Source organism: Notolabrus celidotus, chromosome 11 (genome assembly GCF_009762535.1).
Source record: "Notolabrus celidotus isolate fNotCel1 chromosome 11, fNotCel1.pri, whole genome shotgun sequence".
Classification (NCBI taxonomy): Eukaryota; Metazoa; Chordata; class Actinopteri; order Labriformes; family Labridae; genus Notolabrus; species Notolabrus celidotus.
The window spans coordinates 29,336,559-29,358,581 of record NC_048282.1 but is presented as its reverse complement, the minus strand read 5'-3'; the positions used below and the strand labels follow the sequence as shown (position 1 = coordinate 29,358,581).

At 40.1% G+C, this 22,023-nt stretch overlaps 2 protein-coding genes across 2 annotated transcripts in view; one reads left to right on the top strand and one right to left on the bottom strand.

Moving 5' to 3' along the window:
* Positions 1-13,153, bottom strand: part of LOC117821629 (PDZ domain-containing protein 4-like) — a 41,903-nt gene extending 28,750 nt beyond the window's left edge. Inside the window, exons 1-3 of the mRNA XM_034696044.1 lie at positions 12,824-13,153; positions 12,632-12,719; positions 9,180-9,243 (exon numbers count right to left, since the gene is read on the bottom strand). The gene's annotated coding sequence lies outside the window, so the exon portion shown is untranslated. The remainder of the gene's footprint in view (positions 1-9,179; positions 9,244-12,631; positions 12,720-12,823) is intronic.
* LOC117821630 (zinc finger protein 652-like) lies at positions 12,826-18,664 on the top strand. The gene is made up of 4 exons (XM_034696045.1): positions 12,826-13,193; positions 13,347-13,434; positions 15,067-15,211; positions 15,336-18,664. Exons 1-4 carry the CDS (start codon positions 12,995-12,997, stop codon positions 16,392-16,394), a joined length of 1,491 nt encoding a protein of 496 aa, XP_034551936.1. The 5' UTR covers positions 12,826-12,994; the 3' UTR covers positions 16,395-18,664.
* Positions 18,665-22,023: the final 3,359 nt, after the last annotated feature.

Here is a 22,023-nt window from a genome sequence, read left to right as displayed (position 1 = left end):
ACCTGCTGAAGGAGGGTGCAGCCTGAGCATATGGAGACGTTTCATTTTAAGTGTCTGTTCAGTCTGAGGGGTGTTTTATAAAATCCATCTCTCTTGTTCTTCTGTTGAAACTCGAGACATAATCAGCACACAGCTCCCCAGCTAATTTTGCTTTTTATAAAGGCTTCACTGGCACATTTACTGCAGGGCTTTTACCAAGTACCTCAGGGATGGAGGAGTGAGACTGTCCTGAGGGCAGAAAGGATTAGATACTCTAAAAGAAAAACTACAGGGGAAGAAGTGTGTTTGTATGCAACTGGACTTAGAGTTGACCTTCCTGTGGCAGAACTATGATTTTATTACTTCTAGGTTTCAAAGTATTCAACCAATCACACTGCAAGAACTCCGATCTTACAGGGTGAACTTGTCTTATTGCAGCTCCAAACTTCCCAATACATCTTATGCAAGCCACAGATATAAATCTTATTTCAAGACATAACGAGCCAAAAATAACATCTTCATGATTAAATAAGTATTACATTATGCAAAACTTATTTCCACAAACTTGTCCAAAAAATTAGCTTGCTGAATTTTCTTCCATCTTGACTCATTACATTCAATGAAGTCCTTATTTTTGGCTTCTAATATCTTAAATGAGTCAGGTCAGTCTGGCTTATATAAAGTCCTGTGGAATACTTTGACTAGAAGTTACACAAATACAGAGCGCCTGTTTTGCCCAATGCTAAACATGCTGCATATAGAGGTTGTAGTCCTCAAAGCAGGCAGGTCCAGGTTCAAGTCTGGCCCTTTGCTGCATGCCATCTCTCAGTCTTCTTCCCAGTTTCTTAATCTATCCACTGTCTTATCATCTCAATAAAGGCAAAAAGGTCAAACAATAATCTTAAAATTGGGGCGCTGGTGGCCTAGCGGTCTAAGCACCCCACACACAGAGGCTACAGTCCTTGTCGCAGGGGTTGCCAGTTCAATTCCCGACCGCAACCATTTCCTGCATGTCTTCCCCCACTCTCTACTCCCCACATTTCCTGTCTCTCTTCAGCCTATCGAATAAAGGCAAAAAGCCTCAAAATATGACTTAAAAAATAAAAATAAAAATCTTAAAATGAAAGGGAATTACAAAAATATACTCACCCAGACTTTATCTGTAAACCATTTCTTTTCTTACAAATGAAGCATACACACCAAGAAGGAGAAGAAGACACTTTTTCAACACCTGATGGGAAATTTGCTTTTGAGCTCATGTGTTGAACAAACCACACACATACATAATCTGAAATACACACAAGAGCATCGTACGAGCAGGCACTAAGGGAGAGATGTCAGAGTGAGAGGATGTGCACATCAATGAGCGCCCCGGGCAGTTGGGGGTTCAGTACCTTGCTGAAGGGCACCCCGGTAGTGAGCTGTCACCTCTCCAGCTATTTCAAATCTGGTCCATCCTGGGACTTGAACTCAGCCAAGTCCCTACTGGGCTACTGCCGTCCTCGATGAAATTTGTAAAACTGTCTGAATTAAATATTGGCGGGTAAATTAATTAAACTCAATTAAAAGCGAGAACACAAAGGCAACATAAACTCTATGAGTAGAATACTCTACTGGCACTTCAGCCGGCATTGGCTTGGTGCAAAGAAACAGTCATGTGGAGAACAATAATCTCTATTTTTAAAAATCTGTATCAAAGTTCAAGAAACAATTCTGCCCTAGATTTTATTTCATCAGATTCTTTATCACTGCAGGTTGGACTAGTATCAACAGCAACTCACAGCCGTTGTTGGACAACTCTCCCAGAGGCTACATCCACCTCGGATGACAGACGATGGGCTCTGTGATTCTAATAAAACAGATGGATGAATAAATCAGACCACAGGCAGGACTAAAAGGAACTCACTTAATAACCGTGCTGTGTCATATATTTTGAGTTTATCTGTTGCTCTCTCACTCTCTCTCTCTCTCTCTCTCTCTCTCTCTCTCTCTCTCTCTCTCTCTCTCTCTCTCTCTCTCTCTCTCTCTCTCTCTCTCTCTCTCTCTCTCTCTCACAAACACATTCTCTACCTCCCATTGTGCATTATTTGCTGTAAGCCGGTCTGAAACAGGATTTCATGGTGGCTGTGTCTGGTTCAACAGGCTTATCACATATTTTAGCCCTTCTCTCAGAGGAAGCTCTAATACTGAACACCACACACAGTCAACAGTTGCTTACACACACACACACACACACACGTATACACACACACATACAGACTTTGGCTCGTCCTGTTATGTGTTGCTCTCTTGCGTCACTCAGCCCCAATCTGTCCACTTTGGATCATCATCTCAGCGCATAAAGGTCAGTGTGTTATGTGGAGAAACTCTGAAATATCAACTGCCTGCTCTGCAAAGACACAAAGGGAAGTCGAGATCATACATCTAAGCGGACAGATCGGCCTTGTACGTCTCATGTCATGATCTGTTTCCAGTTTAAATACCAGCGCCTGTCATCTCTTATTATCCACTTCTGAGTCTTGCACTTCTTTCACTCCTACCAGAACAAAGGGCAGGCAGCCTTTAAGTGTGTCGCCTTTTTTATTCCTCCACTGAACTCCACCTTTGGTCTGACACCAGTGCACGCCTCACAGATCTGATATTTCTTGGATAATGACCTCAAACACTGAGAAAAAGCTGAAAGACATTCACGTCTCAGTGTCCCTGTAATAATCCACAAGAAACTTGCCACCTTCTGCGAGTCGTGCATCACCAAAATGCACAAAAGGCAAGACTGCGAGCTTCTGTCCTCTGAAAATGTTAATAGAAAATATTATGCATACATGAGTACGAGAAAAAAACAGGAGCAAGAGCCGCATTTGACAGAGCACTCAACAAGAGAAGTTTTTAAGGGGAATAAAAAGGGAAACGAGAGATGTTAGGGAGCTGGAGATGAGGTGAGAAAGAGAGAGATTAAAGCAAAACATGTCAAAAGAAAGGGAAAAAGACTCTTTCTTTCCCGTATGGCCTTCCTTTACTTCAGACGGGCAGAGGGCAGGGAGGCACAGGGCTGATAGCTGTAAAGCAGTGGACCACTAGCAGAATTTTAACAGTGTTCTCATTATTTATTTACCGCTCTGTGGAGAGGACTGGCCGTACATAACGGCTGCTGCAAGAACCTTATCTTGTGTTTACCTTCTGCATATACCTGTGTATGCAGGCGTGCATGTGTGTGCATGTATGAAACGTGACTGCCATGTCATAGTGAGAGCTTTGACTGACAGGTATTAAGAAAAAAAGACCCCTTGCAGCAGCTTCATTCACATTCTGGAAAAGTCACAGAGTGAAAGCTATTTCACAGAGGAAGTGATGAAGGCCCGCTCCTTCAAAGCGGGGCAGAGAAAGCATGAGATGAGAAGTTAGATAGACTGTGGAGACTGATAACTGAAAGAATGGAAGGAAAAGAAAGCAAGTGTGTGAACTGAGAGGAGAGAAGGGTCTGCAGAGGAGCAGAGATAACTGGGTGTTATCATATTTGTGGAGGAATTTGGTCGGAGGCGGAGGATTGACTTGCTTATAGAGTGGCTGAGGACAATAGATTCAAGACGAATCAACAGGGACGCACATCAAAGGAATAAACACACTGAGCGGCTGAGAGACATTTTTATAAAAATAGTTATGCATAATGCTCCTTTCATTTGTTTGCTGTAGTATACAGTATATATTGTTAATTTGGTTGAAGAAAAACAACATTGCTCTGCATTTATATATAACATCCAAGGCTGTTGAAACTGTTGATCATTCCTTAATGAACTTCTCTCCACTGGTTTTGATAAATCTGTTTACAAATGCTGAAAGAAAAATGTACTTTGGGCCACCACAATGTGAAAAAAGTCTGTGATATGAGATGAAGCAATACTTATATGATGTGCATTAAAAACACAAATGTTACAAAGTTCTTGTTAGCTATAACTAACTGTTTCTGTGTCTGTGTGCATCTTTTTAACAACACAGTGGCACCTATTTATTTGAGGATAGCTGCGGGCAACATTCAGTATGCAGAATGTACACAAGCTCAGTGGGAATGCATTTCTTGTTGGCATAAAAGCATTTACTAATTTATTGCAATAATTCAGACTTATAATGTGCTTATTGTGAATGTTCATATTGCCATAACAATAAATATATGGGATTTATCATGCAGCCGTAATGAGACTGTTGTTGCCACTGGTTACAAATTAACACCAGAGTCCCACAGGGATCGATACACAGGACCCCACTATTCATTTGTGAATGGCATGAATTATTTGGTGTCCATTGGAGTTGCAATGTTCTTATTTATGCTGATGACATTGTGTTGTATACCTACAGTGAAACAAAGCTGGTATCTCCTCTTAAGATAGACTAATCATAATACAGTTAAAGCTGCTGTTGGTAGTCACAGAGTAAACATCTGTTCAGAGAGAGGGACTTCGAATGTCAACACTATCCCTCCCAACCAGATTTCCTCTTAGTCCCCCAACACAGATCAGCGTGTGCAGTCATGATAGTGCCAGACTCATAACCAATCGGAGGACGTAGTAGGGGCCGCCCCTTAACCAATCAGGACAGAGGATTGGAGATTAGCTATGATTAGTCCATCATAATGGGAATGAGGGGAATAATAACATTGCTTGATACAAAGGCATTGGAAAACGCAGAGATTTCACAATAGTCTCAAATTACTCCACTTACCGATGAGTACCGATGGGTATTATGACCCTTTCTCCAAACCCAGCAGACCATTACACCATTCCTACCAACAGCGGCTTTAACCACACTGGATTATGTGAGTGTCCTACTGGGTCATTCTGCCTTTATGTCCTAACTAGGATGTTCCGATGCAACCGATTACTTTGTTTTGCTTAATTATTAATTAATCGAATATCTTAATTCCAACAAACGGACATGCCTAAAGATAAGAAAACAATCGGAAATCAGTCCAAATTGAGCACAATCTATCCAACACAGCTTAACACGGAATCACAGAGTCTAAAGGTGAAACACGTTAAATTGCTGATTGTGGCTAACATTAGCAGAGCTAGCACTACTAGAGCTAGCTTGGCAACTTCAGGCTTTTCTGATTTTGTAAACCAAAATAAAATGTTTTTTTTTAAACTGACTGTATCATTATTCAAGAGATTATAAATGCGTACCCGCAGTTTGGTGTGTTAATCTTCATAACCAACAGATTTTACAATTCAACTTTAAACCTCAGCAGAGGAATAAAAAACTTCATCAAATGAGAAAATAAATGTCATATATGTCAACGTAGTGTTTCCCACAGAAGTACAGTGTGCCTGTGCCAAGGAGGAGGGCTATTAAAATCATTGAATACATTATTACTCTACCCAGCTTTGCCCTTACTGTTTCCCTTCTCCACATCTGATATACATGCCCATGATTCCAGATCAATACTGCCAAAACACATTGCACAACAACAGGCCATCCGTCATCTGTGTTTGTTTACATCCTGATAGTATAGTATCATAGCATTACGGCACTAGCCACTGTGCAGACTTGAGCTACAGCCCCAGCTAGTGGCGGCTAAAGCTTAGACACAACATGTGACCAAATTGTCAGGCCTACAGTCATAAAAACATTAATAATTTGTCCAACTGACTCGTATTTCTGGTGTGTACTAGTGAGGGTGAAAATGACTAATCGTTGAGTTGACTAAACACGTACATCCCTACTCATAACCACTGTGCAATTAACATTGTACTTTTATCAATAACTAAAAAGAGGACACTTTTTGACTAGTCATATAAAGTTTCAATTCTATACTGCCTAATGTTGCCAAGGTATTTAACACCCCATCTGACAAAACAACATGACTCCATAAGAGAACAGCTTTAAAGCGTCTTGATTATAATTGAGAACTGCGCTATACGCATTATAAATGGAGCAAATCCCTCAAGTCAAAAACGCTCCACCAAGGACATGCTGATATCTTAAACAAACATCTGTGATTGTTTTTAATTTCTTTAATTATCACTCAAATTAATGTCAGTATTTATTTGAGATCCTTTGTCACATTTCATGTCTCTTGTTCAAGTCACCAGGGTTTTTTATTGTCTCTTTTTGCACCAGCTGCTCCAAACCAATCGCCCAATGTTTAAAAGAGACATCCAGAGTCAAAGGAGTTGTGAGAAGAAAGATTATTTTTGTCACGGAAGGTAAGAGAAGTCAGACGGAGACTAGCTGACTCACTTGAGAGTTGTTGAGCAGCGTAAGGAATTGAATTAAGTGTCTATCATAAGTGCTTGACTGGCAAGAGGGACGTGTAAGTCCTCTTACACAAATTAATGGCTTTTCATGGTTGTTGGAGAGACGGGGGCAGTGAGAGGAGGGGATCTATTCCCTAATGTCATCCCATCACTGTTCTCAAATCTTCACTCATCACAACTCTATACTCTCTATTCCCAATTCACATCTGGCTCGGCTATCTTGTCACTACAGACTTAACACGGAGCAGGAACGGGGCAGAGAGAGGAGCAGAGGGACTTAAGTGGACATCAGGGTTAAAGGGAGGAGGGGGAGGGAGGCGAGGGATGGAGAAAAAGAGACATTCTGGAAACAGAGGAGAGTCAAATAAGGGTTAGAAACAATGGGGATTTAATGGAGAGAAGAACAGAAGAAGTGAAGTGGGTGTTGACGCAGGGGAGGAGGAAGGCTTAAAGTGGCCTAATTAATTTGAGAGCTAATACAGAGACAATGAGGAGTCTGCGTCTCTTACAGGATGCCTTGTTTCAATGTCTAACACACTTTGTAAGCATGCAAATACCCAAACAACACAGACAAAACCTGAAGTCGTATTAATTAACACAGGAAGGCAGACAGAATGCAGCAAAGGCTCCTGGAGTGCTAAATTGATAGATCAGATTTCAAAATCCGTAACCCTGCAGGCTGTGTGACAACTCCAGCTGTGAGACTCCAGATTATTCCCCAGCAGTTTTTCCATCACTGAGTCTTCCGATCAATAAAGACCATATCCTTCACCTAGGAATGCATTTAATGATTGATCCTAACATCTCTCACCTAGACTTGCCCACAGGGAGACATGGGAATAGACACATGTGCACACCTCAATGCATTATGAGGAGGGAATGTGCAAAATCCCATTAAATCCACTCCATTCCACCGTCTTCCGCCTTTAGTGATCTCACCTAATGCTATCCCAAATGACTGTCCGCTGTCTTAATGCCTGGATATCGCCAGAAGCTTTGCTACTATCCTGTATCATCTAAGATTCCTTGCAGACAGCTGAGCTCACCTCCTTTTCTGACATAAAACCAAATTAAAGCAGTGCTTGAAATGCTTTTAATATTAGATGCACGCTCAGCGATGAAAACCTCAAAATATAGAAACTGCTTTTGTGTAAAAACGCAGAAGCCATGTGCTCGAATACTTGCAGATGTTTACAAGTTGTTAGTCTCTCCCCCCCTCAGCATGAGCGTACAATAAACAAAACTTATCCCACCCAGGTGTTTCCAGACATCTGCTCGCTGTGGTTCTCCTCCACCCACACACTCCTACTTATTTGCCCCCAGGCTCAGCCAAATCAATATATCATTAGCTAGTCTCTCTCTTTCTTCACTCACTCACCCCCCATGTGCTCCAACCTGAAAACCTTCACCTCCCCTCCCTCGCTCCTGCTCCACTCTTACTCCATCTTCCCCTCACATTTCACACTATTTCATGCTGTTTTTCTCCCTTTGCCTCGCCTCTCATCTTCACACCCTTCGGCCTCCACCTCCACACACTCTCGCTCCGGCTCTGCCTTGCTCCTTTGTGTGTTTCTTAACCTGACAAAAAAAGTGTGAAAGAAGGGTTTAAATGGGAGAGGGGGTTGTGTGTGTGTGTGTGGGGGGGGGGGGTTAAAGGTGTAAGAGAGGGATGAATTTGAGTCATGTGAAGTAGAGATGGAGATGGAGGGTAAAGGCAGGCGTGGCAGAAATATGGAGGCAAAGCAGGGAGGAGATGGGGAGCATGTAGAGGGGGAGGGGAGGCTCGCTGACTGGCTGGCTGGGTTTCTGTGAGGGTGAAATGAATGTGTAATTGCGTTGTAGTGGCTTAACCCTTCGCCAGACAACTGAGTGATGGCAGGAGCGACAGCCACAACGCTCCCCTGTGGAAGTGGGTCGCTAAGCTGTCGGGTAAACAGGGAGGTTGTCAGTAGCGGTGTAAAGTCAACAACACCCTAAGCAGGTAGCAACGAGCCTATACACTGGTGGAAAGTGTCAATCATAACACAAACAAGATTTAAAACAAGATTTTTTGATCAGACTTGATGATGAAAGACGAGGACAGGAGAAGAGGCGTATTCAAATAAAAGATGGAAGAATAAATAAAGCTGAAGGCTTAAAGCAATGGGAAGAAGACACCACATAAAAGCAAGTCTGGTGATGTTGAGGATGATGTTTTCGAGGAGTGATTTAAAGGTGTAACTTATTCAAAGGAGGCCTGCTGGCAAAAGCACAGCCACCTATGATCATAAACATGTCAGAAAGGCTTTGAACTAGCATGAATTCTCTTATTTTATTGGTGTAAGAAAAGTGCAAAGAAAGTAAACAGAAAGAACAAGTATAGTGCGTAATAGAGACAGTATGACTTGTCAGCTAAGCAAGGGATTCTTTAATCCAGCTCCTCTCTTCATTCAAAACAAGCCGCCCGTTCATTCACACCCCATCTTACCCTATGTTCTTCCAATTTCTTTTATAGTCTCTCCTCAATCTCCTCTTTTTTTTCTCCTCCCCCTCCTCCTCCTCGCACTCTCTCCACTTTGAACGACGCAAGAAGGGGTGAAGAAGAGGGTAATTAAAGTGGGGTTGCTGTGCAGTGAAATGAGACACACCTCGTGCCTGAGAGATGAAATTATGAATGGGATAGGACACAGGTCTTGTGTGTGTTGGAAGGCTGCAAAAATATGTAAACAATCTTGTTTTGGGTGTTTCCATTAAATGTTTGTAGTGTTGAAAATAACAGACTTTGGTAACACACCTACTGTATTTGTCTCTCTCTTGCTCCCACACACACACACACACACACACACACACACTGATACACACACACTACAAAGAAGTGTTGCACAGCTTTGACTGTATAGCTCCAGGAAAACTAATGAAACACATGAGATAGGTTTCAAAAATAAAAGCAGACCAAGATCCCAGTTACTGTACCGTGCATGGTGACTGCAGAGGGAGGCATTGGCAAGACCAGGGAGGGTGCAGATGGAGGAGTCACCTTGAGGGAGAGGAGAGAAAGGAGGGAGGAGAGTGACACTGTAGCAATGCCAATTTGTTTCTTTTCAGGTCAGAAGCTCGTAGGTATTGAGAAAAAAAAACACTTGATGAGATTTAAACTGTGTCCTGCAGACACAAGTATGGAGCTGTGAATAGACAACAGGAGAAAACCCTGTAATGCTGAGATAATCATTACAGGTGTCAGCTAATGTTTGCAGTCATGTCTCTGTGACATGGAACCAAACACTGAGAGTCTGCCGGCGGTGACTAAACACTGGAGGACTGAGATCTTTCTCTCTGTGGACGCGTGGGTGGAAATGAAATGATATTGATTTAAACTCTCAGGCGCAGCTTTATAGATTGATTTTTACAACAGAATATGAATGGTCCTCCGTGGGAAGTGGAAGTGGCATTCGTTCACAACGGTGCTGTTCTTTGACTCAACTGGGTTCCTGTTTATCACAGCGACAAATTTAGGGTTTTAATATTTATAAGGATTCACACAGGTACAACAAGTTGGAAGGATTATTTGGTTTCTGAGTTGAAATTTTTTTTATTGTGTCATGAATGTTCTTTTTGTTGATGTATCTTTTGAGAATGATATAATTTATTGATGTTTTGTTATGTTTTTTGTACTGTTTGAAATATTCTGAAACATTTTCCATGAGAGAAACAAGTCTTGTTTTTAAACAACAGTGACATCTGTTGGTTGAGTATTGACACAGACTCAAAGAACAGGACTTATGATCTTCAATGTTTTTCTTAGTGTCTGCAGATTAACCTTCCTGTTATGTTCGTTTCTCTGGAACAGCAATAATGTTCCTGGATCAATTTGACCCGAGGCGAACCCCAAAAAATCCCCATACACTTTTTTTAAATCTAATTTTTAGCACCATTTAAATCAAGATTTAGTCCATTGGTGTTCTTTAATTCTCACATATCAAAGTTCAATGAGGATAACTCACTCATTTTTCATTGAAATTAATGTTAAAACCTTTTTAATGTACATTGGAAAGCCCTAAATATAAATACAATAGTTTTACATGACATAGATTTTTGTTTATTTTATTTTAAATTTTGAATTTTTTTTTTTATGAAGTGATGTTGATAAATTAACACGACACCTCTTCTGTCACATGCAGCCCAGATTTGTATGCTGCATTTAGCTGGATTGGAAGGCATATATTGCCTAAAATACTTTTAAAAGGGTCAATTTGACCGGCAACATAACAGGAGGGTTAAACACAATAACCAACAAATACAGATATATGTAGCTGAAGCCTGATGAATCTCAGTGTTACTGACTCCCTAACCCAGAGGCTATAAACACAATAACAAGGCGCCACAAATACACTATTGAATTTAAATGTAAGTACCTTCTGCCAGGCAGCCTTGGGAAATTAATGCATCTTAAAAAAATAAAACCAGGCAATTTTTTGTGTCTTCTGTAGGAACAAAGGATCATGGAGATGTGAGGCACAGGCAGTAAGGAAGCAGACAGGAGACAGATTAACACTTTCCATTAAAGTGAATCCTATCCCTTAACTATATTAAAGCCAAAGAAAATACTGTATAAGGCTATATAAAGCTACAATGAACAATTCTGCTGTACTTGTCTATAGTGTTGGGGTATGGGGGCATAACACTGTCTTTTAAAAATACTGTTTTAATATTTTCTATCTCTATTAAACCAATAAGTCCTCTTTTTTCCAGGGAGTCCTTGCCAAAATAGCACACCATCACTAACAAGACTGCAGGTGTAATAGGCTTCATAATTACACCCAAGGTAGCAGAGGGTGTATTAACACAGCCTCATTACTGCCACCACTGTTTGGTTTATTATTGGTCACAAGACAGAGGCCATTACAGCTGAGGTAGTATTAGGAATATGTTTCAGATGTGGTTGTGCAGAAAAAAAAACCTTTAATGTTGAAATAGTTTGTGTTTTAAAATGCCCTTGACTATTTCCTTGAAGATGCACCAGGTATGCTGCGCTGGTAATTGGAATTTATGTTAGTTACACCTTTGTTGAGAAGACCAAGGACTCACCACTTCTCGAGAGTTGTAAAATGAAACACACAATGATCAAGTGTTAATCTGAGAACACACACATACTCAGACACACTCAAGGAAATACTATTTCAAAGACCATTAAAAAATACAGTCAAAGCAAAGTGTGTTTTGATGTTCTGTTGAACAGCTTTAGCCTCCAAATTGTCAAGTAAATAGCATTGTGTTCATTTTTTCTTGTGAATGCCACACTCTAAATCATTATTAAGACTGGGTAATGTGTGTACAAAACAATAAGCAAATCAAGTTGTATCATAATTAATTTATATTTTAAAAGGACATAAAATATATTTGCAAATTTAAAATATTTTTATGTTGTTATTGTTTTGGTTTTTGTTTTTGTTTTTTGTATAGCAAGTATAAGGAGAGTTAAAAGTTACAATTTGTAACCTTTGACCTTTGATATTTAAAAACATTACAGAACATTTCCTGCTTAATGTGTTCAAATTTGCATTGTCCACCTTTTAAGTCATCCTCTATTTCTACAGAACCTTTTTAAAGCAAATCACACTACTGGTCAAAAGTTTGGACACACCTTCTCATGCAATGGTTTTAATTGATTTTAACTATTTTCAACATTGTAGATTAATACCAAAGACATCAAAACTATGAAATAATATGGATTTGCTATAATCTGGATTACAACAGTAGTCAAATAGGGCTATCCATTGTGTACTAACCCTACCTCGGGAAAAACACATCTGATGGTCTCAAACACATTAAGAAGGCAAGTCATTCTACAAATGAACTCTTGACAAGGCTCATGTTAATTAGAAACCATTCCAGGAGACCACTTCATGAAGCAGACTGAGAGAATACCAAGAGTGTGCAAAGCTGTCATGAAGGAAAAAGGGGGCTACTTTACAGAATCTAAAATAAAAAACACATTCTGGTTTGTTTAAAACTTTTTTATTAATCAAATACTCCCATATATGTTCTTTCGTAGTTTTGATGTCTTTGGTATTAATCTACAGTGTTTCAAATAATTAGAATAAAATACAAACCCTTGAATGAGAAGGTGTTTCTAAACTTTTGACTGGTAGTGTATTATTATTATTTTTATTTTCTTATACCATTACTATTTTTATTTATACAGTCTATGGTTTACTGTAGTATTAATAGTGAGTCACAATTTAAAAGCAGTCAACCAATAATGGGACCTCACTAAATTTGGTCATACATTTTTAACTAGAGCCCCCTTAAAAACAAGATGATGCATTTATGGAGTTATCCTGAGAAATACATTTACACTACTAGAAAGAAAGAAACGCTTAAATGGAAATTGAAGGGGTCTAATGAACTGACAGTGAACGACTTACCTTTTCTCTAAATGGTGAATGTAGAGGATACTGAATTCAACGCAACACCGGCCAGTAGGGGTCCTCAGTGCACCGTGTGCTGTAGTTTCTGGAAAACATATACAAGTACTACAAACTGACTTCTGCTCTGTTTTGTTCGATTGAGTACTCAAATCTTTCTGAACACTGGGTTTTTTTTTTCTTGAAACGTACTGTGAAATGGATTAACTGTAAAGGAGGTGTTTTGACAGTTGTTGTAGTTTAAGCTACATCAGCCAACCTGGATGCGCGCGCCTCTTGGTAGCGGAAGTCCTGTGTAGTAGTTGCTGTTGATAACTTCCTTACCTGAAGCTAAACACCGAAACCAGACTGTTATACTGTAAAATGACGGGTTGTTGTGTGTCTGGCTGTTCAAATCAGCAATCCTCGAACAGGGCAGTTAAATTTTACAGGATTTCGTCTGGGTATTCGACGTGTCAGGCCAACAGGAGACGGTTGTGGCTGAAGGCGATCCAACAAGTGAACGGGAGCAGCGATGGACTCAGGGGAAGTGCTCGTGTTTGTGGCGCTCACTTCATATCAGGTAAGGTAACATTTTTACATGCTACACCAGCAAACTGAGTTACTGGTTGAAGTAGATTTGTTTTGGTGATACATGAGATTCCACTCAGAGTCTGACCCTTATTTATACAGTCTATGGTCTGACCACACTTTTTCCCTTTACAATGTTTTAAAGGAGAAGCGTCCATGGATCCTGAAAACCCTGACTTTGTGCCCTCCATCTTTAAGTGCACCAAACAAAACCAGAAGAGAAAAGTGAAGAGGTAAGATGTGTCATTATGTAGTTATTTCATTGTTAGATATCTGCTGTCACATCAGTAAGAGTCTTACTGCTTGAAATCCTACAGAAGAGGATCAGGGCCACTGAAAAAAAAAATAAGGTCAATTTGTTTTTTTTATTATTATTTTTATTCTGAGATAAAAGTCAGAATTCTGTCTACTATTAGTCTGGACTGAAATTAGTCAGAAACAGAGATTCTTTTTTAAAGAATCTCACATTGAAAATATCCAAAATCATCACTAAAATTTTACATTTCCAATGGCTTTTATTTTAAAAATCCAAAATCAGATGTAGCTGTAATTGTCAGCATCACATTTTGAGGTTTTCTCCTTTCACTCTGAATCAAAACATATCAGTGGAAACTGAGATTTATTGTAATGCCAAATATATAATTACCAGGCACATTTTTGTATTTTCAGATGGCTTTTATTTTGAAAATCCATCAGAATTCTGACTTTTTTTTTATCAGAATTCTGACTTTTTTCTAAGAATTCTGGCTCTTTTGAATTCTGCCTTTTTTTCTCAGAATTATAATGATAAAAAAAAGAAATTTGATTTTAATTTTTTTTCAGTGGCCCTAATCCTCTTCCTTAAAATCTGTACACTCAACTCAACTCATTTTTATTTATCCCTTTTTAAACATTCGAGCATGCAGCCCGGAGTGCATCACAAAAGAACAAACAGAAAACAACAGCAATAGATAAAATGATACAAGAGTAAAATAGAGGAATATGATATGAAACACTTCAACACAAAAATGAACTAAAATCAATCAATTAATTAAAATAAAATAAGTACTAGAAAAATAAAATACAACAATTGAAAAGGAAGAAGATAGAATAAAAATAAAAATAAAATAAATAAAAATGATATTACAACAATGGTCATAAAAGTAATGTTGCAGTCCAGGGCTAAAATCAAATTACTCAAAGTTATAAGCCAGATTAAAAGTCTTAAGTTTACTTTTAAAAACACCCAGAGAGCTTGCTGTTTTAATATTCATAGGCAGAGAGTTCAGAGTTTAGGGGCATAAAAACAGAAACCTCTCAGGCTGGCGCTTGTGAGGGACACATGACGAACAATTCAAAGGGCAGCATTTAAGGACCTCAGTGATCGTGGTGGAACATTAGATGACAGGAGATCAATGATGTATGGAGGGGCAAGGTTGTTAAGAGCTTTAAAAACAACTGTACACTGTTGTGGATTATCATTTACCTTTCTCACCAAAGACATAACAAAGTAGCTGAAGACACGAGCAGGAGCTACCCCTCTACTAGCTAGCAAACAAGCAGCATCAAACATAACCAGAGTTTTATGTACATTTGTGCAGATACAATTTCATACTAGAATATACATTATTTCATCAGCTGCTGTTAGTCTTGTTCTTTCACTTTTGCAGTTTGAGGTCATTTGACTGTAAGAAGTATCTATGGTGTTCATGTAGAGCTGTAGCAATTAATTAAAACATATGTCTCAACTTACATATGTGCTGTTGTAAACATTAGCTCTTTAAACCAAGCTGTTATAAAGTAATTATGCAGTGATACAAACAAACCACACGTGTCTCACACCATATGTTGTTAATGCTCACTTCTTCAAAATGTTTCTGTCACAGGTTTATGGGTCGCAGAAAAAGGAGGCCCCTTAGAGCTAAAGCTGAAACAGGAGACACAACAACTCAACCAGGAGCTGGTTCTCCTGCTGACCACCAGTCCACTGAAGTTATTGAAGAAGCAGAGACACCAGTGTCAGTGCCAAAGGTAGAAACCATTGTGTATTATGCCTTTGGAAACTTAAAATCATTATGTTTCAATCATGTTATAATGTTGTTTGGAAAGCATACATGTTTACTTAGATGGGGTGATGTCTCTTTTTGTTTCCTAGGAAGAAGAAACATTGACTAAAGAGGCTGAGACTGAAACCAAAATGACCCTACCATCATGTGAAGCCATGACAGTCGTCCTAGTACTAGACAAAAAGATTCCCGTTCTGCTCCTCAAACGTGTTTTCACACCAGCATTGGGGTATCGTTGTCAGCTGTGTGATCAGAACTTCAGCACTCTGTCTCAGCTTTTAAAAGACGAACAGCTGCACCAAGAAGGAAAAGAAGCCTGCAATGATGAAAGTTGTGAACAGCTCTTCACAAGTCAGGACGATTTCGACGAGCTCCCGCAAGTCCAAGAGCCCTCCTTTCCATGCAACATTTGTGACCGAACTTTCACTTCAACTCATCACCTCAAGCGTCACAAACTGCTGCATGTCAAAGACGGCAGGAAGTGCAACATGTGTGGAGTGCTCTTCTGCCAACGTCATAATCATGTTTTATATCTGCCACAGACTGAGGCTTCAATTGAGATTGAAGAAGAGTCCCCCATCGTGGAGACAGAAAATACTCTGATGGAAAGCCCAGAATCAAACCAGATACCGGACCCTGATAAGCCTAGTCAGAGCACCGTGACCGTAACACCGCTGTCAACAACATCTCCACAGATTTTGCCTTCTTCACCCAAACCTTCTCGACCTTTTATTAAGATCCTTAAGCCCCTTCCTCACCCCTCATACACTAGAGTCTTGACAGAAATTCCGTTACCAGTGTTACCACTGTTACAAAAACCTGTCTGTGAATCTTACCAAATACCCAAGAACCCAAGTCCCTCCACTGAGTTTAAGCAGACCCTGCCCTACCGCCTGCGAGCCGTCAGTCAGCCCAGCTTACTCGATGACATAGAACTCCCTCCGTCACTACAGATGTTCTCACCAAAGTTTCTCACCTCACCATTCTTCGAAGTGACTAGAAATTATGGATATATTTTAAGCAAACAAAGAGGTGTCAAGAAAAAGATGGAGGAAAAATGTGAGGAGCCACCGATTTCTTTAGAGAAGCAAAGAGTTGAGCCAGATATAGAGGACATCAACTCTTTTAACCTGGACGTTGTCTTCTGAATGTACAAGACCATTTCTATAAGAGTTGGAACGCTTTGTAAAAGGTTGATAATGGTTTGCAAATTATTGAAGGTCTATCTAATTGAAAATAGTGCAAAGGCGACAGATGTGAACATTTTAAAAATGTTCTTGTTTCTACAAAAATATGCTTACTTTAAATCTGATGCTAACAACACATTTGAGGCAGAGACAACAAAACTCTGAAATGTTGTGTAATGCACACAAAAAAAAAACACCAGTAAGAACATCTTCCAACTAATTTAATTAATTTGCAAGAGGTTAGTAACATGACTAGGTATAAAATGGGCATTCAAGAGAGGCTGAGTCTCTGAGAATCAAAGCTGTGAAGAGGTTCACCACTCCGTAAGAGACTGGGTGAGGACACAGTTCAGCAATTAGTGTGTAACTAAAATTTCAGTGCATACTAACAGGAAAAGATTCAGCGAATCTGGACAAATCTCTGCTCAAAAGTGACAAGGTAAATAACTGATGTTAGATGGCTGTGACCTTCGGGCCTTTCGGCTGCACTGTATCACAAACAGGCATGACTCTGCAGTGGAAATCACTGCATGGGCTCAAAATCGAATACAAAAACTATCATCCATGAACATCGTTTGCCACTGCAATCACTGATGCAGGTTAAAACTATCATGTTAAGAGAAAAATATATATCACCATAATCCAGAAATGCCTGTGACTTCTGTGGACTTGTTGTTCTGTGGTCTGACAAATTGAAATTTAACATTCTTTCTGGAAATCTTTGATGCTGCTTCCTCTGCTTGTTATCAGTGCACAGTTAAAAGTGGGGTTGCATAGGTACCCATAGCATGGGCAGCTGACACATCTAGGAGGGCACCATTAATGCTAAATGCTCTTTTCAGGGAAGACCTTTCATAACATAGCAAGACTTTGAAAATTGTTGCTAGCATCAAATTTGTAAAATGAGTATATATTACAGAAAACAATCTCATTTTTCAGTTTCAACATTTAATTTGTTGCACAATTTTCAATTAAATACAGGCTGTAAATGAGCAAACCATCAAATTCAGTTTTTATCAACATCATGTGCAGCCTCCAAACTGTTATGGTGTTGGGTTGTAACTGGAAGTCTGTGTTAAAACAGTGCCTGAGTCTTTTACTTTCATTCACTTTAATTTAACTCAGCTGTGTGTTACCTCCTGTGAAAATAGTTAAAGCTCCTGTGAGGAACTTTAAGTTTGTGTAGACTTTGGCGCTGCCTCATGAGTCTTTACAATGTAGAATGTGAAGATAATCACTTCATCTGACACCTGTTATTTTCAGACACTATTAATGACAACAATAATTATTTTTTTTCTTGGACTTGTTTGCTTCAGTGGAGTCATTATTCATTTCAGTGTGTTTCATAACCAATTAAAAACTCCTCACAGGAGCTTTAAAGATGAATCTTAATAACCCTACTCATACAGGGTCAAAGTGATTGAAGATTTGTTGAAGAACAGCTACTAACAAATGGACCTCAAACACACATTGTTGGTGCATTTGATGGACATCAAGCTACAACAAGATTTGACTTTGGACTCAGTATTGCAGACTTTTTGCTGCTCTTTGGATGAAGTAACTATGAATGTATTGCACCACACCTCTGTTCCTGTTGTCTTTGTCAGTCCCAGTCTGGTTCAGCAAAGCTTTGTACTTTAACCACAGTGCCTTGATTCATTATGCAGCCTTTTGATGCTGTCACATCATAATCCCCTAATTTCATTTTTCATTGTTTCTGGGGGAAGATGAAACTGTTTTGGGAGTTAGAGAGATCATTTTAGAGATCTTGATTTTGAAACTTTGCTATGAACAAACTTTATTTGTATCCCTTCTACCTCACCCATCTGGAACCACACAGATGATGCTTCTTCTCTTTTATGGAAATGTGTTTTAGTTTTTCTGTTTGTATAAAAACTTGCCATAGTTGCCTTGGTATCTGGAATATGTGAGTATTGAAGTCTGGAGTTGGATTTTTCTGTACTTAAATCGGAGGTGACAGATTTCATGGTGGTGTATTCAGAGAGGAAACTACCTGTCAGGAACGTTTTCTCTTTCCTGACTATGAAAGGATATAACCTGCTGAGCAATGGTGAAGCTGGACGAGAGCTCCCTCCCTGCTGTAGAGCTGCTGTAGCCAACACTGACCCTTTAAAATGTGTGAAAGGAGATAAGTCATAACGTATTAACATGACTGTGTGGACTCAAAACACTATATTCTAAGTTTCTGAATAAAAATGATTAACCTTGAAGCCTGTTTTTGTGATCAGTTTGAGATAATCTCTGTTACTGCTGTTAGTGGATGACAGTAAAAACAAATGTCTCATATTTCATTGCATTTGTAGGTGTAACTCAATAAAACAAAACATAAAGTGTCAACATAAAATCTGATCCTCACTTGGTTGCGGTAACAAGAGACCAAGGAATGACTCGTTGAGATGTCCTGTCCTGAAATCTAATCCTGTACTAGAAAGAAAAGGCCGTAGTACAGGGTCAGCTTTTGTCCAGAGTTGCCTGATGGTGGCACTAGAAGGATTGTTAAAGTGACCCAAAACTGTCTCCCTGCTGGTCTCTTAGCGACCTCTTATCACTGTGTCAGAAAGCATTAAAATTGTGAGCTACAGTACAATCCCAGTGCAGGAAAAACTACTCAGTGTAACAACAATAAGATGCCTTCACGCCTCCACTTGTCTGGCCTTCCTTGTCACTGGAGTTGCTTAATCTCAGCTACTGTCACAAGGTGTCGAATGTAACAAGATGAGGTTGTTTCTCAGTAGCACAATCAAGATGAAATACTTCTGTGAGGTATAAAAGGTTTCTTGATTGCTCTTTTCTGGTTATTCTAGAGCAGGGGTTCTCAAACTTTTAGGAGCCAGGGACCCCTTACAGGGGAGAAAATTGTCCAAGGACCCCCTCATAATTGTAACACAGATTAAGCACATTAGAGATGTGTCATGGTCAAAAGCTGCGGCTCTGAGACCTGATGCTTTATAGTGAATCAGAGGAGCCGGCTTGCATTGAGAGAGAACCGGCTCCCAGTTTTTACCATTCGCTGCTTAGCTCTCACAGTGCTCAGCCCCAGCTCTGCTCACAGCAGAACTTTGTTTTGATTGGTCAGCGTCGTGGCCATGCGGCAAATCACATGTGAGGATATAGGATACAGGTGATGGAGGGTTCTTCTGAGAGGGTTAGGGTCAGGGTTAAGGTTCTTCTCGAAGACAGGGCAAATACTCACTGAGAGGAGAAATCGGATCAACCCATCCAAGCTGAGGCATCTGATTTTTCTCAATGCCAACCTGCACTGAGGATATTAATAATGTTTGCTCCAGTTTGGTTCTGGTTCTGTTTTCTTGAGTTTGGTTCTGGTTTTGTTTGTTGAGTTTGGTTTTGGTTCTGGTACTGTTTGCTCAAGTTTGGTTCTGGTTCTGTTTTCTTGAGTTTGGTTCTGGTTCTGGTTCTGTTTGCTTGAGTTTGGTTCTGGTTCTGGTTCTGTAAACTTGAGTTCTGTTCTGGTTCTGTTCTGGTTCGGTTCCGGTTCGGTTCCGGTTCGGTTCCGGTTCGGTTCTGGTCCGGTTCTGGTCTGGTTCTGGTTCTGGTTCTGGTTCGGTTCTGATTCGGTTCTGGTTCGGTTCTGGTTCGGTTCTGGTTCGGTTCCGGTATCGGTTCTGGTCCGGTTCTGGTCCGGTGCTGGTCCGGTGCTGGTCCGGTTCTGGTTCGGTTCTGGTTCGGCTCCAGTTCGGCTCCGGTTCGGTTCTGGTTCTGTTTGCATGAGTTTGGTTCTGGTTCTGTTTGCTTAAGTTCTGTCTCTAACCCTAACCCTAACCCTAACCCTAATCATGACCCTAACCCTAACCCTAACCCTAACCCTAACCCTAACCCTAATCCTAACCCTAACCCTAATCCTAACCCTAACCCTAACCCTAACCCTAACCCTAATCCTAACCCTAACCCTAATCATAACCCCAACCCTAACCCTAACCCTAACCCTTACCCTAACCCTAACCCCAACCCTAACCCTAACCCTAATCCTAACCCTAACCTTAATCATAACCCTAACCCTAATCACAACCCTAACCCTAACCCTAACCCTAACCCTTAACCTTATCCTAACCCTAACCCTAACCCTAACCTTAATCATAACCCTAACCCTAATCACAACCCTAACCCTAACCCTAACCCTAACCCTTAACCTTATCCTAACCCTAACCCTAACCCTTACCCTAACCCTAACCCCAACCCTAACCCTAACCCTAATCCTAACCCTAACCTTAATCATAACCCTAACCCTAATCACAACCCTAACCCTAACCCTAACCCTAACCCTTAACCTTATCCTAACCCTAACCCTAACCCTAACCCTAACCCTAACCCTTACCCTTATCCTAACCCTAATCCTAACCCTAACCCTAATCACAACCCTAACCCTAACCCTTACCCTTATCCTAACCCTAACCCTAACCCTAACCTTAATCATAACCCTAACCCTAACCCTTACCCTTATCCTAACCCTAATCCTAACCCTAACCCTAACCCCAACCCTAACCCTAACCCTAACCCTTACCCTTATCCTAACCCTAATCCTAACCCTAACCCTAACCCTAACCCTTACCCTTATCCTAACCCTAATCCTAACCCTAACCCTAATCACAACCCTAACCCTAATCATAACCCTAACCCTAATCATAACCCTTATCCTAATCATAACCCTTACCCTAACCCTAATCACAACCTTAACCCTAATCATAACCCTAACCCTCACCCAAATCCTAACCCTAACCCTTATCACAACCCTTACCCTAACCCTAACCCTAATCACAACCCCCACCCTAATCCAAATCCATCCCTAACCCAAATCATAACCCTAACCCTAATCACAACCCTCACCCTAATCACAACCCTCACCCTTATCATAAACCTAACCCTAACCCTAATCACTACCCTTACCCTAACCCTAATCATAACCCTAACCCTAGGGTTAGAATGGTTTTGTAACAGAATAAATGCAAAGAATTGGGCAATTATAAGGCTTCTCATCAATTCACTGTATGTTAAAGGGTTTTCAACACACAAACCATTATTTTTTTCAAAGTTAAGGTAAAATATAAGGCTACAAAAGATCCTAAATTAAGAGCCGTTCGGGAGTCGAAAGAGCCGGCTCTTCTTTGGGAGTCGAGTTAAAAGAGGGCCGGCTCTCTGAAAAGAGCCCTAGGACCCCACTTTGAGAACAGCTGTTCTAGAGTACTTAGATAATGTATTCTCTGCTTGCTTGGCCAGAATAACAAAGTCGTATTATTAGACATCTTTTACAGAATATTAATAGGTTATTTTCAACATGAATAAATAGCTAAGAAGGTATTAACTAATACTTTACAGTTCAGGGAAGAGTTATTAACCTTTAGGCTTTCAGTTTGTGGTTTTGCTTTTTTAATCTAAAACTGATTAATGGTTTGTTGCAAAACAAAATATGAATTCACTGTATCAAGGTAGATGAATAGTTTGAGTTATAAGCTTGACTAACATTTGGCCCTTCACACTATCAATAAGTTACAGTAATTTATAACAGCAGTTATGCTCTTTAGTGAGACACCTATTGCCTTTTATCAATAGCAAT